Here is a 14,198-nt window from a genome sequence, read left to right as displayed (position 1 = left end):
TTTAACTCTTCCTTAAGATACACTGATTTTAATAAGTTAGATCTAGATAATCAGGTCACTATCTCATGGGTTCTTTTTAAACCCAGGATGTAAGAAACCAACAATTAATAATGATGAACAAAAAGAAACAAAATCATAACCTGAAGAGCAGAATTTCCCCTCCACCCTGTCTCTTCCTCTGGGGCTTCCATCCCACACCCTGTTCAATTGATCCATTGAAATGGAAAGAACACTTACTCAGGGCTGTCTGGATATCCTTTTCTCCATTTTTCACTTCTGTTAAAAATCCTTTCAAGAATTTGAGACCTCTAATACAAAAAAGAGGAAGAAATGTTAGTTTCAAAATTCACTCCTGTTAAATGGGTGGAAAGAAACGGCGGAGCTGAGCTTGCACTAAGTGGCCACAAATCTAATGGCTACTGCACTGGCTAGCACAGCTTGCACAAATGCAGTGCAGTCTTCCAAGTCAGTTTCCAGTAATATCTCGGGCTCGGCAGCCAGCAGACTGAGTCATGGCGGTCCTTTCCGGTGTCTCCCTGCCTGTTCCCTCCAGCTTGCTCTGGCCCTTCTCGGCTGTATGGCTAAACAGGGGTTTTCAAAATGTGGTCTCAGGGCCAGCAGCTTCAGCAACACTTGGGAACTTGCCAAAAAGGAAAATTCTGAGGCCCACTCCAGACTTACTGAGTCAGAAACTGGGATTGGGGTGGAGCAGCTGTGTTTTTAACAAGCCCTCCAGGTGGCTCTGATGTCCCTAGAGCTTGTGATCCACTGACTTAAAGTAAAACCAGTCAACTTTATCATGCTTTAATCTTATGTACACTACTAATATTAACGTTTATCAACATCAAGAGGAAGGCAAAACAAAACAACAAAACAAATATGGTGTTTTATTCATTAAAGATTCGGGAAAAGGCTATGCAAGTAGGCCAGACCCTCCACTCAGTAGCCTCCTTTCCATTATAACTGCTTTGCTGAGTTTGAAGTGCGGCCCCACCCCAGCAGCCTCACCTCTTCAGCCACAAGAGGGCTTCTGTAGCCGAGTTCCTAACCCGGGCTACATCTGCCTCCACTTCGTGCAGCACTATCTTCTGGAGGGTGGTAAACTCTTCCTTGTTGGTTATATACTTCTGATTCACTTTCTGCAGGAAAAGCAGGGAAACAATCTAAGTTCAAAACGCTAGAGCCACCAAGAGAATCAGTATAGTACTGAGACTTTTTTTATTTTTAAATGTAATTTATTGATTTTTTACAGAGAGGAAGGGAGAGGGCTATAGAGTTAGAAACATTGATGAGAGAAACATCGATCAGCTGCCTCCCGCACACTCCCCACTGGGGATGTGCCTGCAACAAGGTACATGCCCTTGACCGGAATCAAACCTGGGACCCGTCAGTCCGCAGGCTGACGCTCTATCCACCAAGCCAAATCAGCCAGGGCAGTACTGAGACTTTTGAGTTTGTCAAGCAGGCCTCTTAAGAAATAAAAATAAATGCAACCTCTCTATTAGTTTCTTCCTTACGTTTTCAGGATTTAATTCTTCTTCTTCTTCTTATTATTATTTTGAGAATTCTTATGAGGCTTAAACTAGAATTAAATAGTCTCAGTGTTTTAAAGTACTATTTTTAAAGTATTTTTTTTTCCTGCTCCAGAACCTTTCTCACAGCTGTCCTATACTTTCTATTCTGAGATCAAACGCAACAATCATCTATTTCTGAATGGAATTTCATGCAACTATTTCCTCCAAGTATACAGTCTCCCCAGAGACAAGCTGGTATATTCACCTTAATATTTCCAACAAGGTCCATTTTAACAGGAGCAAACACGGTAGGGCCAAGTTTGTCTAAAAGGAAAAATTAAAAACATCTTTGAAAAAGCAGTATTTTCAAGTGGAAACTATTTTTATAGTAACAATCCATTAGCAGGTTTTCTCCCCCCACCCAAAGAAAACCTTATAGTTTTTGCTTTTAAATCCTGTTCTAAACATAAACTTCAAAGGCACTTGGGATACTATCATCACCTCTTTCTACTGTGCTACCCTGAGGTGAGTAACTATAATAAGGTCCTAAGCGGCAGGGGAGGGTAACCCTATAAACTCCGAATATGTATTGTAATCCTTAGGGCCATACTACCCAATGTGGTGGCCATTAGATTTGTGGCCACTTAGTGCTTGCAATTAGCTAGTCCAAACTAAAATGACTGTCAGTGTAAAATATATACCAGATTTCAAAGATTTAGTGCCAAAAAGGAATGCAAAATTCCTCATTAATTATTCTTCTATACTGATTATATGTTGAGATGATATTTTGAATATGAGGTTAGACAAAACAAATTATAAAAATTAATTTATCTGTTTTATGTTACTATGTTAATCTCCTGCTAGAAAATTTAAAATTACATATGTGGTTTGAATATTTCTGTTGGACAAGAACAACTAAAAAAATAACACAATTGGGTAGAGCTAAAAAGCCAATAGAGAAAATATAATAAAATTCTAAAAAATACTTGATAAATCCAAAAGAAAGGCAGGAACAAAGATAGGCAGTGAAAAAGCCAAAGAGGAAATAAAATTGAATACTAAAAAATAACATTAATTGGCTAGAAGTCAAGAAAGGAGTAAAAAAGGAACAAAGAACAGATAGGACAAATAGAAAATAAATAGCAAGATGGTAGAAACAAATATCAAGATAGTAGACTTATATTCATTCAAACAATGTAATTCACTACATTACAAAGTACAGGGGGGAAAAACAACATTTGATAATTTCAATAAGTACAGAAAATATATTTTAAAATTAACTCATTCATGATTATAAAAACTTAATGTACAAAAGTCAATGGTATCTATGTGCTATCAATGAACAACAGGAAAATGGAATCGTTTTTACAATAGCATGAAAACTATTAAAATTCTAAAATTTATTCCTAACAAAAGATGTATAAGACATCTACACTAAAAAAGTGATACAAACATTGTTGTGAAAATAATAAATACCCGAGAAAATGGAGAGATACAGCATGCTCAAGCATTAGAAGACTCAATGTTTAAGATACATGTCAGTTCCCTCCTAACTGGCTTAGATTCAATGTAATCTTAATAAAAATATCAATAGGCTTTTTAATAGAACTGGAAAGCTAAAACTTATGTAGACATGCAAAAGACCTAAAATTGCCAAAACGATCTTGAAAAAGAAGAACAAAACAGGAAGAATTACATTATCAAATTTCAAGCCTTACTGTAAATGCACAGCAATTAGGACACGGAGGTATTGGCATAAGAAAAATCAAACAGACACTGACACAGAAGAGAGAGTCCAGAAATAGACCCACGCTTACTAGGTCAATTGGTTTTCAACAAAACTGCCAAAGTAATGTAAAAGGGGAAAAAACTGCTGTTCAACAAATGGTTCTTGAACAACCAGATATAATAATAAAAAGAACCTCAACACTTACTTCACACTACACTGAGTGGCCAGATTATTATGATCTCTGAATGCATAATAATCTGGCCACTCAGTGTATACAAAAACTAATTCCAAGTTGACTTATAGATGGAAACAAAATCAAAATCAAAAGTAAAGACTATAGAAGATGACAAGGAGAATATCTTCATAACCTTGGGGGTGAGCAAAGATTTCCAGGGCACTGAAAGCATTAACTATAAAAGAAAGAAAACAGATAAATTGGATTTCATGAAAATTAAAAACTCTGCTCTTCAAAAGGTATCAGTAAGAAACGGGCAGCCAGAGTCTGGGGAAAAATACTCATAATGGGTCTGTTTACACCGGAATGTTACTCAGAATATATAAAGAACTCTTATAAATCAATAATAAAAAGAAAATTAACCTTTTAAAAATGGATTAAAGCCCTAGCCAGTTTGGCTCAGTGGATGGAGCACTGGCCTGGGGACTGCAGGGTCCCAGGTTCGATTCTGGTCAAGGGCACATGCCTGGGTTGCAGGTTCGCTCCCCAGTAGGGGGCATGCAGTAGGCAGATGATCAATGATTCTCTCTCATCATTGATGTTTCTATTTTTCTCTCCCTCTCCCTTTCTCTCTGAAATCAATAAGAATATATTTAAAAGTAAAAATGGGTTAAAGATTTAAATAGATGTCATAGTGTAAGAAAACAGCAAAGACCAATAATAACATGAAAACATCTTAACATCATTAGTCATCAGAGAAATGCAAATTAAAGCCACAACACGATAGCACTAAACACAGCAATGGCCCAAACCAAAAACGCTGACACCACCAAGTGTCTGTGAAGATGGGACACAACCCGCTGCTGCTGGAAGTGTACAACTGAGCAACCAGCCTCTATAGAACGAAACATGTGAACCCTGTGAATCAGCAAGTCCACTCCTCGGCGTTGGCTCCAGAGGAAGGAAAACATATGCCCACTGACACAAAAATGTTCAGGGCAATTTCACTTACAATAGCCTCAACCAAAAAACTACCCAAATGTCCACCAACTGGAGAATGAATAAACAAATGGTTAACTCACTTAATAAAATACTGTTCAGCAATAAAAAGAAATGAACTGTTGACACATGTAACAACAAGGGTGAAAACATAATATTGAGAGAAAAAGCCAGATGCAAAAGGGTTTATAACATGACTTTATATACATGGGATTTTAGACCAGGTGAAACTAATCTATGGTGACAGGAAGCAGTAAAATGGTTGCCCCGGGCTGGGTGACAGGCTGGGGACTGACTGGCAGAGGGAATATTCTGGGTGATGAAAACATGCTTTGTCTTGACAGGGATGCAGATTACATAAGTAGGTGCATTTGTCAAAACTCACTGGGATCATAACACTTAAGTTCTATGCAAGTTATACCCCAGTTTAAAAAAAGATGCATAGTTAATTGGGTCATATAACCAATTTCAACACATTAGCGATTTCTGGTACTACTGACTCTATAAAAATAAAGTAAATGAAATTTGAACTTAACAAAAATTATAGCTATAATTCTGTTACCTTTGAAAAAATATTTTAACTGGTAAGCATTTTTTTTCATAGTACCAATGGATTCGTAGGTCTATTCCTCAATGACTTTCACTTTCATTTTATTTTAAATTTTTTTAATTAAGGTATTATATGTGTACATATCTTACCAATGCCCCCCCACCCCACTCCCATACATGCCCTCACCCCCCAATGTTTTGCATCCGTTGGTTATTCTTATATGCATGCATATAAGTCCTTCGGTTGATCTCTTATTTCCCCCACCTCTCCCTAACCTTCCCGCTGTAATTTGACAGTCTGTTTGATGCTTTACTGCCTCTGTATCTATCTTTCTGTACATCAGTTTATAATGTTTTTTATTATCCACAAATGAGTGAGATCATGTGGTATTTTTCTTTCATTGACTGGCTTATTTCACTTAGCATAATGTTCTCTAATTCCATCCAGGTTGCTACAAATGGTAAGAATTCCTTCTTTTTTATGGCAGCATAGTATTCCATTGTGTAGATGTACCATAGTTTTCTGATCCAGTCATCTGCTGACGGGCACCGAGGCTGTTTCCAAATCTTAGCTATTGTAAATTGTGCTGCTGTGAACATAGGGGTGCATATATCCTTTCTGATTGGTGTTTCTAGTTTCTTAGGATATATTCCTAGGAGTGGGATTACTGGGTTAAATGGGAGTTCCATTTTTAGTTTTTTGAGGAAACTCCATACTGTTCTCCACAGGGGCTGCACCAGTCTGCATTCCCACCAGCAGTGCACGAGGATTCCTTTTTCTCCTTTTTCACTTTCATTTTAAATTATGATTTCTAGAAAACAGAATTCCCCTTTTTCATGACGCTACTTGGAGGTCACTATTTAGTCACAATTAGAAAAGAAATGGGAATATGCAATAATGCTTCAGGTCATGCAGTTTTAACTCTATGTGGCTGGTGCCATGAAGAGGTAGCTACCAGTAAGAAGGGTCATTTCACTGTCCACACAGTTCAGATCTCGATGCAATATAACAGCTGTGAGACAGAGTCTAGAGACTAATAAATTTAAGGTGATGCAGCAACCTTACCCAACACTGGAACCACAGCATAACATGACTCCAAGAACGCTTCTGTGGGAATGCCACTGTCTTCCAGAAGTTCAATGTCACTAAAGCTAAGCCATTTGGTGATAAGGAGGAGGAAAGAATGCAAAAAAGTTAGCACACTCTGCAGTTCGGAGGCAGTCATGAAAACAGCTGCCCTCTACAGGGCAAGTCATTTGGCCAGATTTTACACATATGCCAGGTGTTTGTTTTTCTATTACAATACAGTCTAAATACATCATCATTTTCCAAAGCTAACGATCAAAGCAAACTACAATTTGTCCAGAGTATGCTCTCACAATCCAGTTCCTTTTCTTCCACTGCTTCAGACACAGAAAACAGTAAGTCAGACCAGTTCTCTATTCTGCTAGAACACACCATCACCTGAAAGGAACCCCAGGATTGACCTCCCAGAAGGCATCCGCCTTCAGTGATGTTAGAGAGCATAGCTACCTGGTGTTCATGGTACTGAAGAAAGTCGGGATAACTGCTTGGCCTTCTTCCCAGGGGGATTCCGGAGAGCTACGTGAGGAGTTTGATACGGGCTGGGCCAAGTTGTCATGATTTTCCAAGTTTTCCTCTCCATCTTCCTTCATTATTTCACCTTGGACTGCAGAGTAGAAGATACTTATTATGAATCCATTATTTATTATAAACACTTATATATACTCATTGCAGAACATTTCTAAAACAAAAGTACACAGAAATGAAAATCAGTGCAATTCTGCACACAGACACACATACCGTATATACATAAACACACACAAAATTAGGTTTAAATATATGTAGATTTGTATCTTGCTTGTTTTCATCAATGTATCAAAAATACTTTTATTATCATTGAATACTCTTCAATACATAATTCTAATGACCATGTAAAATTGCATCATGTGGGGGGCACTTAGGTAGTTTCTGAAATTTTATTATTAGAAAGTCATTCCTCATTATTCATGTATTCTGGATGTGTAAGCTTGCCTACTTGCTAGTTTATTTGTAACCCTAAAATCAATGCCTACAGCACTTTTGCAGTCATTTGTGGACATGTGCAGAGTGGTGAAAGATTGAGTCACCTGACATATATGTTCCCAGCTAAGGTTAAACAAGTGACACTCTGCCTTCTTATTTCAGCTTCCATACTGTACGCAAGTGTTTCTTTGGTGCCACATTTTGTGCATTTTTGTGTACTTTGCTGATTTCACGGTTTAAAAGGGCCCCAAGTATAGTGCTATCTGTGACGCACAAGGCTGTTATGTGCCTTATGGAGAAAATGCCTATGTTAGATAAGCCTGACTCAGGTACAGCTATTGGCCATGGGTTCAATGTTACTGAGTCAACAATATATAGCAAACAAGATGTCTTGAAATAGAAACACAAACAAGTGTTGATCAGTGGACAAAAATGTTGTCAACTGAGGCTTGCAGGACGCTAACTATGAATCTCCCCTTGGAGCAATGGTTCAGTATTTGCTAATTCAGTGTCTGCAATGATTTTACAGAACGTAACTACCATGAATAATGAGAACCAACTGTAATGTCATAAACAACATCCTTGTGCACAGAGATTTGTCCTTAAATCTGACGATTCCCTATAGACAAATTCCTAGAAGTAAAATCACTGGGGCAAACAACAGTGCTGTTTCGATAGAAATTCTCCTGTCTTTATCATTTACTTAAGGGACAAGACTTTAGTGATATGTGGATCACCTGCCTTATATTAACAGTTATGAAAATATGTCTTCTTTTCTAAACCTAGCTCATCTGGAAAAATGGAGTCTCTGATTTCAAGAGAAATGAGGACGACAGTTTTTTATTAAAAAATTTATTTTTAAAAAATTTATTAAAACTTATAACACAATTAAAAGCTCTACTACCATTGTCTTGGACTGATCTGAAGTTGGTTTAGGGCAGTGGTTGGCAAACTGCGGCTCGCGAGCCACATGCGGCTCTTTGGCCCCTTGAGTGTGGCTCTTCCACAAAATACCACGGCCTGGGCGAGTCTATTTTGAAGAAGTGGTGTTAGAAGAAGTTTAAGTTTAAAAAATTTGGCTCTCAAAAGAAATTTCAATCGTTGTACTGTTGATATTTGGCTCTGTTGACTAATGAGTTTGCCGACCACTGGTTTAGGGTAGAGCCAATGGAATTAGCAAATTTGAAAGGGCAGCATTTGAACCGCAGGCTATGACCTGAAATGTGGGACTTTGGCTTGAACACAGAGAAGGCCAGGGAAAACCTGAGGTGGTTGGTGAATTCTGACATACTCAGGCCTCACCAGAAACCAGGAGGATGGAAACCTGAACTGCCATAACTTCTCACACTCCTAAGTCTGACATCACGGTAAGTTCAAAAGACTTCGAGATTCAGAGTAGAAGGCCCACGAAATACTTGCGCTCTCTAAAAGGTTAGTGCAGGCAGCTGTGCTCACTGCAGCCCATGAACGTCACGTCCAAAACCAGTGAGCGGGACAATCCCTTTTCTTTCTGCCATTCTGCACCGGTCAGATGGACGGCAGAATGTTGGCTGACAAGGACCTGTTGTCCCGCTAATGCTAATCCACCTGCCTCAGGAGCTACCTAGGACACTGTCTTGAGCTCAATTCCCACCAAGTGTCCCATCAGGAATAATGGATCAAACCCCCAACATGCTAATGTTCAATGGTTCACTTCAGCCTTGAAGTTTGTCTTTACCTGTTATATTATCATCTATATTTTCTTCCCTTGACATGCTGCAATTGATCTCTGCAGATTTCAGATACAAGGAACTCCTGTTTTTCATTGGGATCTCTTCATCGTCATTTATTTCCTTATTTAAAGATCCATTTTCACAATTGTTTAACTCCATTTGCCTGGGAATTTTTTTTAAAAAGAAAAAGACCAGAAGGTCCAATTATTTGGTCAGAAATAGATTGTCCGGGTAGATCTGATTCTGAGGGATGGGGGAAGGGTTTACATCGATTGAAAAACAGAATTGTTAAATCAGCCAAATCTCTCACCCTGATCCCTGTGAGGGGAGCAGGCCAGTCTCCAGGCTGAAGTTGAGAAATCACAGCCAGCCGTGGCTCTTCTTCACCTCCAGGGACTCAAACTCCCTGCTCCCCACCAGCAACAGGAAACAGTCATTGACAGGGCTCTGGTTTCCTATCAGCTTTCTGTAGGGACCAAACTTAACGCTTTTTTCCTCTCAGTTCTCAAAATCATTGGCCACTTCCCTGTGTTTGCCTAGCAGGTAACTGTCTAGAAGCCACATTCTGTGATCAGGGCAGAACAAACATCCCTACCAAGTACGTGTGACAGATAAAACTTCGGAGGACAGCCCTGACCGGTTTGGCTCAGTGGATAGAGCTTCGGCCTGCGGACCGAAGGGTCCCAGGTTCGATTCCGGTCAAGGGCATGTACCTTGGTTGCGGGCACATCCCCAGTGGGGGGTGTGCAGGAGGCAGCTGATCGATGTTTCTCTCTCATCGATGTTTCTAACTCTGTCCCTCTCCCTTCCTCTCTGTAAAAAAATCAATAAAATATATTAAAAAAACTTTGGAGGACAGGCAACATCCTGAGGTTCTGCTGCTCTTCAAGGAAACAGAGAAGGCAATTTAACATACAAGTGAAACACCTGACTCTGTTAAAGGGACACTCATAACATCTTATTATAAGTGATTACGATGAGCCAAATTAGAAGAAAAAATTTTCTTCTAATAAAAATAAAGGGAAAGGGTCCAAGCTACAGGATGACTCCAAGAAATGTTTATTTTCTAAAGAAATACCATATTTCCACTTAGTGATGAAAAATACTAGTATACTAAGGAAATACTTCAAGAGAAAAAAAATGATAAAGATGTTCTTAGTATAAATATTTAGGACAGGAGAAAATTTTTAACAATCAAATGGGAACAATCTAGTATTAAAGAAGCAAACAATACATATAAAGAGGTAAATTATTAAATAATAATTTTAAAGGACAAATATACTAAGTGAAAATTTGGGAATGTTTATATCAAATAATAACAGAGTAAAGATCCCAAGTAGTAGGAACATAACTAAGTAAATGTGTCCTTTTCTAAGTCAAAGCAGCCTTTGGAGGAAGAAATAGTTTGGCTTTTGATGTTATGTTCCTTTTTCAACCTGTAAAGCCACCTAAGATTTTTATTTTTATGTTAAAACAATAGCACTGTCCTTCCCAGTTTAAAGCACACTTAAGTCCAAGCCCAGCTCCTCCACAGAGAGGCGGTGCCCACCCTCAGTGCACCGGGGAGATGGCAGGTGTCCAGCAGTGGTGGTTACGAGCAGGTGGGCAGCCCAGGGGAGTCCCTGCGAATGCAAGGTCTGCAGCTGCTTCAGGCTCACCAAACCAGGGCAACCAGATACTGTTTCCTTCCGGTATCATCTCAAACCACGAGAAAAAACACCCTATGATCAAAATATCCTCATTTTTTTTAAAAGCAAGGAATAGCAATATCTTTTTTTTTTTTTACTTTTAGAAAGAAGAAAAAAACACAAAGAAGTTACTGTACCTTTCCAATGAATTATGAATCGGTACAATAGGATGTTTCATCTTTAAAAGAAGCAAAGAGATGAACGTTTACATGTTAAACTTCCAACAGAGCATTTTTAGTTTTGTCACATATGAAAGTGATAAATATGACCTTCACATGCAGTGCCCCAGTTTTAGAACAATTTTAGACCCTCCTAAAAGAAGGGAGTCATTCTTCCCAACCAGCCCCCCATATTTATTCAAATAGGTACCCAAATTTCTAAGGAAAAGGAAGGTGGCCTTTTGAAGGACCTAATTATCAGAGCCAAACCCTTGGTGGGTGACTTCCTTATACTTTCAGTTACTCTCATTAAACATTAATAAATACCAAGCTCTGATGCGGTACTGTATGAAACAGTACGGGGTTCCTGCCCTTAAGGTAACTGCACTGTAGAGTAAGGTTAAAATAAAGGTGTGCAGAGGCCTTCTCAGCCCAACTGAGGGGTTCAGGGAAGAAGAGATTAAATCTTGAGGGATGGATCGGAGCTAACCAGGAAAGACAGGGGAGAGGCATTCTTGGCGCTGGGGAGTGGCTCCGAGATGGGGAGAGCTACAAGCAGTTAACGCGGTTGAGCCAGGTAAGGACAGCCAAAGAGGCTGGGGATGTGGGAAGGGGCTAAATAGTTCTGACTTTACCCTGTAGGCAGGGAGGGAGCCCCTGCAAGGTTGGTAGGGTGGTCCAATTTACACGGCATGAAAAGAACTACGGGCCAGCTGCCTGGAAGGGTCAGGCTGAAGGCGACAGTTAGAAGGCTACCACAAATCTCAGGGAGGCTCGCTGGACAAGGAGGCTGGAGAGAAGAGGCTGGCTACAGAGACAGGTTTAGGTGGCGAAACTGCCAAAAACAGCTGACTGGACGTGGGGAACTGAGGGCAGACGTAAAAGTGGACATAAAGGCAAGTCCACTAAGAAAGTCTTTATCCGCCACCAAAGGGTAATGGAGACCATAGCTCAGTACATCACTTTCTTAACATTCCAACTTTTCATTAATCCTGCTGCTGCCGCCGAGTGGAGCGGGCTCTCACCTTGCTGGACTTGAGCGTGGCCAGCTGCGGCGACCCTGGGGGAGTGTGGCAGAGCAGCTCCGAGGTGAAGGCTGCGTTTGCAATCTGCATGCATTCTTCCAAAGTCTTCAGGAAAGTATTGCACGTCGATTTCAGCAGAGTTCCCACATCGATTCCCTCCTACCAGACAACCAGAGTGGAAGACTCCTTTACCTTGCAAAACAGCAGCAGCCCAACTGCGAATGTCCTTAGAGGTTTTATCCACACCCGTAATAATAACACCATTCCCATCTATTCTGCAGGACGAACATGTACATCAGTTATAAAATAAAAGGACGGAGTGAGTCCAATTTATCTATGGACCAGACACGAGCCGCACCCTCAACCTGACCCTTCACAGTCACCCACTGCTCATTCATCTCAACAACACGCTATGCCAGCACCGTGCCAGGTGCTGGGCACAGAGCCCTGTTTCCGGTCCACAGGGGTGGCAGGCGTGACACAGGGCGTCGCAGCGATTGTAGACCGGTGGGGTCATTGGAAAAACGTCTCCCATGGCCTGAGTGAAAATGAGGTTCTAAAACAGGAGCATTAGAAACCACAAATAACACGCTGTTGGCTTTCAGAATGGGTTTTCTGGGTTTCCATTCAGATGAGTCTAAGGTTTCAGCAACTGGAATTCTTTTGACTATCTAACCATTTCCCCCGCACACCCCCCCCCGCCCCCGCCAAGTTATTTTACTTGTTCAGTGTGTTTTTCCTCTGGACATTGGCATTAATGTGTTGTTCAGAAATTGAGGTCACATCCTGACTAGAGGGTGCAGTGACCACGTCCTCGTAGTGTTAAAGCAACCAGACTGGGCCCAAGATGGAGTCCCTCATGTTACACCTCCTGTCAGAAAACCAAAAACTTAACCAAGTCTCTCTGCTGGGCTCTCCCAGAAAAACATCGCAGACATCGCCAGATGTCTCCTGAGGGGCACCCTGTTCTGGATTGAGAATCAGTGTTCTAGACTATAAACATCCCAAGAACAGGGCTGAAATGGTGTTTTGTTTTGCGGGGGGGGGGGGGGGGGGAGGGGGGGAGGGCTCTCTCCTTCCCTTATCCAGCACAGTATCGCGTACAAAAGAGCAGTTCCAAATGTTAGCAATTACTTAATTAATCCTGAATTCATCCTAGGAAGGAAAGCTATATGCGTCCATAGCTGAAATGCACGTATCTGTTCTCTCTGTTAAATTTTATTTTATTTTCTCTGAAAAACAGTAAAATCCAAGATTCAGGGATGAAGTGAGAGTAAGCATCACCTAAAAACAACGCCTGGTGCGACTTCGCGTGCGGCTCAGAGCAATCGTGTTTTACCTCAGAACTGGACGCACCAGTTGTGGTCACTTCTTTCGTTTTTCCCACTTGCTGAACAAGGAGGTCACAGTAGAGTCTTAGTTCTGACATTTTGGTTTTCAAGTTTTCAGTGTTTTCAGCAAACTCTACATAACAAAATGATGACAATGTATGTCATTATCAGAATGAATACACGATGTACTAGTTAGGATACTGCTAGTATACGGATCATGGAATATATAACCTACGTCTGAAGTCAGGTGTTTATGGTATGGCTTACAGACAGGTGATGATATGGGAGCAAAGAAAACAGAAGGGGAGATGGCCAGTCTTGGGAAATAATCCACATTATTTCTTGAGCCAGCATATTGCCTGATCAGCGGTACAAGAAGGAGACAGCATACTCTTGACCCACGCGTGTCAGAACTGGGAGCAGGGTCCAGGTTCAGAGTTCCAGTCTCAGTTCCACCAGTTTTCCTGTGTGTAAAATGGGGCCACAGCCCTCTGCCTGCTACCACAGTGCACAGAACTGGGAAACGGTGTTCTGCAATGTGCAATTACCACTAATGAGGCGGCTCATTAATTCCGAGGACTGGTCCAGCACGCTGCCCGTCACGGCTAATAGCACCCTCTGTGCACCTGCTGCTCCCTTATTAGCTCTGCACTCCAGCCACCCTGGTGCTGAGGGATCGGCAACAATCATTACCGCCTGTTTCCTCCTCCATAAAAATGCTGCACGTTCCCACCGGATCTGAGTCAAAGCCGAGTGTCTAGAATTTACTCCCGATTTAGCACGCAAAAGCACCAGCAAAGCGGCCCCTTTTCTGCGTCTACTGGAAGAGTTACGCACATCTGCCACATCTGTCACGAGAAATGTTTCCTGAAACACTTTTCCCAGAGGCCCTTCTCTCCCCACAATCTCTTCAGGTGTGTGTGGGGCCAGGGGGCGATGAGGGCTCAGGCAGTAAGCCCTGGCATACGCGTGACCCAGTCCAGAAAGAAAGTTGTGCTTCTCAGACCTAATGATGGCGAGTTAATGAGCACTGAGCAGCAGCAACCTGACAATTAAGCATCCATCCCACCCCCGGGACAGGGAGGGTAAGCGGGTGTCACTGCAGGAAGCACCCTGGTCCAAGGCTTCTCTGGCTCAGCTACTCTTTACCAAAGGTGCACTCTGCCAGAGAGGGTACCACGGGGCTTCAGTCTCACTAATTCTTGTGGTAATCCTAATGTGGGTCATTTCCTCTTTGTAAAATATTAGGGAACTGAGGCTCCGAGGGATTA

At 41.3% G+C, this 14,198-nt stretch overlaps 1 protein-coding gene across 1 annotated transcript in view; it reads right to left on the bottom strand.

Annotated features, from left to right (window-relative positions):
- Window positions 1–14,198, bottom strand: part of PLEKHA8 (pleckstrin homology domain containing A8) — a 47,752-nt gene that overhangs the window by 14,425 nt on the left and 19,129 nt on the right. Inside the window, exons 4-12 of the mRNA XM_080666019.1 lie at window positions 12,936–13,060; window positions 11,597–11,755; window positions 10,551–10,591; window positions 8,731–8,888; window positions 6,501–6,657; window positions 6,033–6,118; window positions 1,780–1,838; window positions 1,009–1,139; window positions 238–308 (exon numbers count right to left, since the gene is read on the bottom strand). Coding sequence (XP_080522145.1) covers window positions 238–308; window positions 1,009–1,139; window positions 1,780–1,838; window positions 6,033–6,118; window positions 6,501–6,657; window positions 8,731–8,888; window positions 10,551–10,591; window positions 11,597–11,755; window positions 12,936–13,060 — 987 coding nt within the window. The remainder of the gene's footprint in view (window positions 1–237; window positions 309–1,008; window positions 1,140–1,779; window positions 1,839–6,032; window positions 6,119–6,500; window positions 6,658–8,730; window positions 8,889–10,550; window positions 10,592–11,596; window positions 11,756–12,935; window positions 13,061–14,198) is intronic.

The sequence above is a fragment of the Plecotus auritus genome, assembly GCF_963455305.1.
Source record: "Plecotus auritus genome assembly, chromosome: 4".
Lineage (NCBI taxonomy): Eukaryota > Metazoa > Chordata > Mammalia > Chiroptera > Vespertilionidae > Plecotus > Plecotus auritus.
Note: the sequence above shows the minus strand (reverse complement) of the source record. Positions and strands in the feature narration are given on the sequence as shown.